Source organism: Brachyistius frenatus, unplaced genomic scaffold, assembly GCF_029030835.1.
Source record: "Brachyistius frenatus isolate BFR_SWC_R1_liver_20210118 unplaced genomic scaffold, ASM2903083v1 Contig_80, whole genome shotgun sequence".
Taxonomy (NCBI): domain Eukaryota; kingdom Metazoa; phylum Chordata; class Actinopteri; family Embiotocidae; genus Brachyistius; species Brachyistius frenatus.
Genome location: NW_027210679.1, coordinates 73,566 through 80,319, shown reverse-complemented (window position 1 = coordinate 80,319; position 6,754 = coordinate 73,566). Strand labels below are relative to the sequence as shown.

Sequence of the window (6,754 nt, the reverse complement as noted above, 5' to 3'; positions counted from 1 at the left end):
TGGAACAGCACGCGCCAATGTGACTCCCAGTCCTCCACAGGGCGAGCACATGAATGGACTGACACCAGGGAGCTGTTCTGCTTTTCCTTCCTGAAGCAGTAGCGGCAAATACCTATTTCACTGCGTGCACTGTGGTCTCAGTGTATAATCCGTGAACATGAGGCCAACCTGCTGTTTCCAACAAACACTTCACTTTTCTCTGAAAAACGCCGCAGAGACACACGGCTGTGCACGTGGGATATCCGTGCTCTTTCTATCAGCAGCTGTAAGGTCTTCAAAAAGTCTGTTTACTCTCCGATATCTGAGCCAGTCTTGCCCGAGAGGCATTTTAAAGGCTTTTCCAGGCCGCTGTGCACCTCCACTGGACCTTCTCTTGATAATTACTGGGCCACAGGGAGACTTTTAGCCACGTGTAGCAGGAGCCTTTCCAACTGCACTCGACCATGGACCATAGACTGCATCATGCTGCCAAGATGGATCCAGAGGCAAATAATGGATGAAGTGCAGCCCATACAAATGAGTGCTGCTTGACTGAGTACAAGTAGAGCAAAGGGGACAGAAAACTCAATTCAGAACACAATCACTTTGAATTTTCTTCTGGCATTTACTTTGTGAAAGCAATTTCCACACAATAGCCCCAGAAAACTTTGATGTTCTTCATCGCCTCAAGAACATTAACAATGCAGCACGTACTTGTGCAAAAAAAATCTAAACACTTTATGTTTTATATTCTTGCTTCATGACCCCAAACAAGTATTTAATAGAAATAACAAGCAGACACATATACCATAAAACCCATTAATGTCTGAGGTCAGTCGGGTCAAGACTTTGAACAATGCTTGGGAGCTGTGGATGTTTGAAAGAGGTTCAAGGCCTGCTGTTATCTGTCCCACAGATTCTGGGACAGCAGCCAAGCTGATGCCATCTCAAGGGGAGGAACGCAACAAAATGGCAGGAAATTCCTACTCGGTTTGCTCCCATCAGCAGAAGAAATTCTTTTTAAATCAGGCTGCTGAAATGTTCCAGAAAGATGCAAGCTCTTTGGACCGGGCCAGGAAAGTCAGCTGTAGGAGAATAAACGTGATGGTAAACATTTGAAATGAAGAAAGATGACCGCAAGGCCGGAGAGAGGAAGAAAAGAGTACTAAAAAATACAAAATAAAATACTGCGTATGAGGCTTGATATCAGATAACATATTGGCTCTGAATTGGATCATTAAAATAAATCGTATGTCAGAAGTATATCTTAAAAGAAAAAAGACTAATTTTATATTGCATATCATACACTTCACTTCTTTTACCTACTTCTCAACAGCCTGTGACTCTTCATGATTACGAGACTTTACTCAAGTAGTAATCTACAACACAGCACAAGAAGACAAAACAAACCTTGGTCAAGAAAGAAGCAGACTGATAGATGAATGTTTTGTACTTGAAGCTTTACTGCCACCTCGTGAAAACTCACACATATGCACGTGGCATATTTTCCAGTTGCTGCGAAGAACTTGCTCGATGGATCACTTGAACTGAAAAATAAACATCTCAGCTCTGGTTGGAATTTCTTACTTTAAAATGAGCCAAGTTTCCTCTCCTTTGTTTGAAATGTTTAAAAACTAAACGGTTGTAATTACAGATGATAAGACCCTTCGATTACATTAGACAGTGATTTTTCTCTCCTGTACATTACTTTAACACTATTTTGGGTGATGGTGGAAGTTTGTTCTTCATCTTGGTAAACTTATGTTAAACTCAATGCCTACAATTGCTTTAAATGCCTTAAACTAAAACCATCTGTGCTCCTTTCTGTCTATTGTCAGCCTGTGTCTTTTTGTCAATGAAGCCCAGTGTGGCTTCATTCATTGTGTGGTACAGTCCTGATATTCTGATGTTTTGCTTCCACCTGGTGTTCATATCATCGATGTGTCCCAAAGCATAGACAGTATAGTGCAACGAGATTTTCTGGATCGATGTTATTATCAAAACCTAAATTTAATCGAGCGTTATACCACAAACCAGTCACAGCTAGTTTCATATATGCACTTCCAAAATATACATTAACGTTACGTTGCTTGATGTTTAATCAAGCCACTCAAAAACAATAAGGTCCTATTTCCCACACATATACCAACAAGGACATGAGAGAAAAAAGGAAGGAGTCCAGATGGCTGATATCAGGCAGATGTTTAGGACTGACTGACCTTGTGATAGTGAAAGAAGTGAAAACACTGAGCAGAGTTTTCACATGCCTCCATCCTCTTGTCTCTGGCTCACTCACACGGTTTCATCTTCACTTTATTCCAGCTGCTCTCCACTGAAGGAGGACACTGGTGACCCAGACTCAATGGACAAGAAGGTGGTGCTGATCACTGGATGCTCCTCCGGGATTGGTCTCAGCCTGGCGGTCCGGCTAGCATCTGACCCCGACAAGACATTCAAAGGTATTCACAGCTGACATCTGTCTTTCACGTTATTGTATTTTTTTCTGTGATAAAGTGTTCATTCTTCTCATTAAGCTTGCATGGGGTCAGCAACTAGGATGTTAAAAACCAATAAGACTTTGTATACTATGTAATGTTGTTTTTTATTGTACTACACGGCAATTTACTACACGTTTTTGTATTGGCCGCATTGTACTTACCGGAAATGATGCCAGCACCATTTGAATGCTTCGCCCGCCAAAATATCTATAGACTTAATTTACTGAAAAATGAGCGTGCCTCCCTTTTTTTCCACTTACACTTATGACTTTTAAACGACTATAATATGGCGGTACTTATAGAAAAACAAACAATTTTGTGTCGACATGTACAACTTGAACTGTTAAAGTAGTCGCAACGTCCTCTTCTTCTTCATCCTCTTCTTCTACATCGTCTTAAGAGTGCACAGCGTCACCTACTGTCTCGTAGTGTCTCGATTCACTGAATTATTTGATCTGAATACTAAAAAATGGAATTTAAATCAAACCCTCACATATTGTAATTCCTGGTTTACATAGCTGCATATTAAAATATGCTACTCTGTGCTGCTTTCTGTTTAGTCTATGCCACAATGAGGAACCTGGCAAAGAAGGAGCGTCTTTTAGAGTGTGTGAAAGGCCTGCACAGGGACACCCTGGACATCCTCCAAATGGACGTGACCGACCGGCAGTCCATCCTGGATGCAAGAGACAAAGTTATGGAGAAACGAGTGGACATTCTGGGTATGCTCCTGTATTAGTGGGTCCTGTTTAAGATTAGATGGGACAGGATGTGATTTTTCTTGTACTAAAGGGCTTATCCTCACTGCTCACAGTGTGTAACGCCGGCGTGGGTTTGATGGGGCCACTGGAGGCGCAGTCTTTGGACTCGATGAGGCAGATTCTGGAGGTCAACCTCCTGGGCACCATCCAGACCATCCAGGCCTTCCTACCGCAGATGAAGGCTCAGGGCCGGGGCCTCATTCTGGTCACAGGCAGCACCGGAGGGCTTCACGGTGAGACAGCTTAGCAAATGTTTGAGGAATCACTGAATGTCAACAATGTTCCGCATGTGCACTTTTTTAAAATGATTTGGTCGAGCTCGATTAAGTAGACCATGTTGATGCTTGTTGACATGCATGAAATTGCCAAAAATAACCCATCTTAATGCTCTCCCAGGTCTCCCATTTAATGAAGTATACTGCGCCAGTAAATTTGCAATTGAGGGAGTATGTGAGAGTTTGGCTGTCCTCCTGCAGCACTTCAATATCCAGTGAGTTTTAAAGTTAGCTGCATCTTATTTGCTGAATTTAAAGGCTATTTGGGACGATAAAATCTATCTGTAACTGTCGATGGAATGCTTCATCCTCCAGTGTGAGTCTCATTGAGTGTGGTCCTGTCAACACGGACTTCCTGGTCAACCTGCAGAAGGCGGAGCTTGGGGATACGTCTCTCCAGCAGGTTGATACCCAAACACTCGGCCTCTATGAAAAATACCTGCAACACTGCAGCTCTGTCTTCCAAAATGCTGCACAGGACACTGAGGAGATTGTAAAGGTATGCTGTACATATACAGTAAATCATAACTTTTTAATCTTTATTGCAAGTTTTTGAAATAGGAGTGAATCAGTTTTGGTATTAGTCATGCCAGTATTTTTTGTAATAAATAAATAAATTCAGTAATAACACAGTATAAATACTCGACAAAATCTTTCAAACTTTTATCTGCAGGCTGGAACACAATTATGTATATATAGATTTTGATATTTTGTCAATTAAATAGAAATCTCCACAATATTAAGAGGTCACATATTTAGTGAATAAAGGTATTTTATGGTGGGGAAGAAGAAAGGATCTTCAAACATTGTCCCAATTGACCCTGCACAAAATAAACAATTGTGGTTGTGTGAAGTAAGTTTGAGCGTCATTTAATCCTTTCACACAGCTCTGAATCAGTTTCCTTGGTATGCTATTTTAAGATAGTAAACTTTATCATACTGCATGTGGGTCACACTTAGCATTAGTTTCAACTCCTCCTTTAAGAGAACATTAACACAAAAACTTTACTTACAGTCATTCTAAAAATAGATAACCATTTATTTATTTACCTGTTTCTATATTTGTATTTGTTTTAGTTGCTTTGCAGTTTAGGATTTTACAAAACAATGTGTTTATAAAACATATTGCAACAGAATACATTCGTCCATCAAACAGTTAATAAAGTAGTAAGAATAAAGCTAAACCTCTCAGCCACATCAACTACAGACAATAAATACTACAGTGCATGAATCATCCAATTATATAACACAGACAGATCTTGTATATTAAAGAATAAAGTCAATTATTTCTCTAATACACACTTTTACTTGAGCAGAGGATTAGAACACTTCATTGAAAAATGTATTGCAACAAATTTATCTGTCCTCTACTCTGTGTTTGTGTTTTGTCTCCAAGGTATTTCTCGATGCCATCCAGTCACCCAGCCCTGCATTCAGATACTTCACCAGCAGTGTGGTGCCACCTCTTACCAACCTGAAGGCCACAGAACCAGATGGGTCCCAGTACATCAGCGCTATGAGCAAAATCATCTTCTCACCTGAGGAACAATAATTTTGCACATGCCTGGTACTTCACGGGCCGACGTCGCTCTTCTTTTACTTTACTTGCGGGGGTTAATATTCAGCTTTTCTAACTTTGATTCCCAGAATAAAGGTGATTCATTCTGAATCACAGTTGTTGCTCAACTGGAAAGGGCTGTAAGTTCAGTTTTATAAGTGGAGTGCAGGAGGGAGGGACTCCATGCTTCTATTTTTGTATGTCACCTGTCTGAGGTAAAACTCCTTATCCAAAAAAAAAAGAAGCAAAAATAGCTTTGAGTAACACCTGAGCCTTTGCATTCCTTTTGCTTGATAGCGTTGTTGCCACACTAGTTTGCATATTTTGACTGGGATCGGCATGCTTCTGGACAGATTCGCACGGCATTGTTAATGTGAAAACACTCCAAGAATTTACTCAGATCATTTCTGTATTGTTATTTTAATCACACAGGGCAGAGACAACTGTCTTAGTTGAAAGCCTGAAATCAAAATAATAGTCAGTAGTTACTGCACTGAAGGTGAAGTGTGCGACTTTTTTGTATGAATGCATCATATGTTGTCTTTCTCTTCTGCTTAAATACGTGCCTTAAATTGGCCATTCTTGAATAAAAACCAAAGATAAATTAAGAAAATTGAAAACAAACTAAAATGTGAATAATTTGTTGTATACGCTTGAGCCTTGTGCCTTAACTTCTCTGTGTTTCGCAATGGAAAACAAGACATATTTCACAGGTATTTATGATAATGTAAGAAATAATATGACACTAAGTAGTTTCATATTACTTCTTACATTATCATAGTGATCAGAGAATTCAAAGAGCTTGTTTAGTCTATAGCCTTTCACCTACATGTGGAATTTCTCTCTGTCCTGTGGTCAACAGCCTATGTTGCTGCAAGAAAAAAACAAAGAGATTCGTTCATTTATACAGTGATATTTACATTATGATATGTGACCTTTTAATCCTTGAAATCTGACGGGGGGTCTTTAACCAAGAAGCCTGCATGCTTTAAGCAAGCATTCTGATATATTTTTCCACAAGAGTTTACTTTGACCGGTTGAAAAAAGGCCTGTCAATGATTATACACGTCTGTTAAAATGCAGTTGAACTAAAAACACAAAGTCAGTGACGCCTTTACAAACCAGTGACATCAATACAGCGACTTCATGACATCAGTGTTGTACAATTTAGTGAGTTACGGTCCTGTGAAAACAAATCTGGGTTCAAGGTAATAGAAACAGAGAATGACCTGTAGTTGTTTTCTTTTCTAACAGCAATCAAAACAGGTTTAAAATCCAATAAAAGTGAAGAAATATCTGCAGAATCTTTTTTTTATGAATTGTTGAGCTCACAGTTTACAGTTCAGAGATTGAAGACTGAAGGAGGGCCAGCTGGAACAGCCTCAGTTCCCTGTGTAGCGCCCAGCACAGCGTGGAGCTGTTAAGCCTGTGTGCTCTGCCAACATCAGACGGGTTATCTTGTCTCTACGTCTACGTGTTACGTTTCCTATCTTCGGTAGGATTGACTGAGGTTCTTTAATCCTTCCTTGATCAAGTGCCCTAATTCCTGTGTACCGCATAGCGACTTAATACAGCTGCACTCTGAGACCTGTTAAAGCCTGTAGTATTATGTAGATCAGGATAATGAAAGTTAGGTAAAGACTGATGTAAAAGGTATACAAATTAAATTCAGATTCCCATTTT

The 6,754-nt window shown here is 39.9% G+C and overlaps 1 protein-coding gene across 1 annotated transcript; it reads left to right on the top strand.

The window, feature by feature from the left end:
- Positions 1-2,341: 2,341 nt before the first annotated feature.
- On the top strand, positions 2,342-5,065 carry hsd17b1 (hydroxysteroid (17-beta) dehydrogenase 1). The gene is made up of 6 exons (XM_069709071.1): positions 2,342-2,438; positions 3,038-3,199; positions 3,292-3,471; positions 3,635-3,728; positions 3,829-4,012; positions 4,910-5,065. The coding sequence occupies exons 1-6, from the start codon at positions 2,342-2,344 to the stop codon at positions 5,063-5,065; spliced, it is 873 nt and encodes a 290-aa protein (XP_069565172.1).
- The last annotated feature ends 1,689 nt before the right edge of the window (positions 5,066-6,754 follow it).

Coding starts and splice junctions, on each gene's coding strand:
- hsd17b1 (XM_069709071.1), top strand. CDS start 2,342: ATGGACAAGAAGGTGGTGCTGATCACTGGATGCTCCTCCGGGATTGGT. Junction 2,439..3,037: donor CCCCGACAAGACATTCAAAG/GTATTCACAGCT, acceptor CTTTCTGTTTAG/TCTATGCCACAATGAGGAAC. Junction 4,013..4,909: donor ACACTGAGGAGATTGTAAAG/GTATGCTGTACA, acceptor TTTGTCTCCAAG/GTATTTCTCGATGCCATCCA.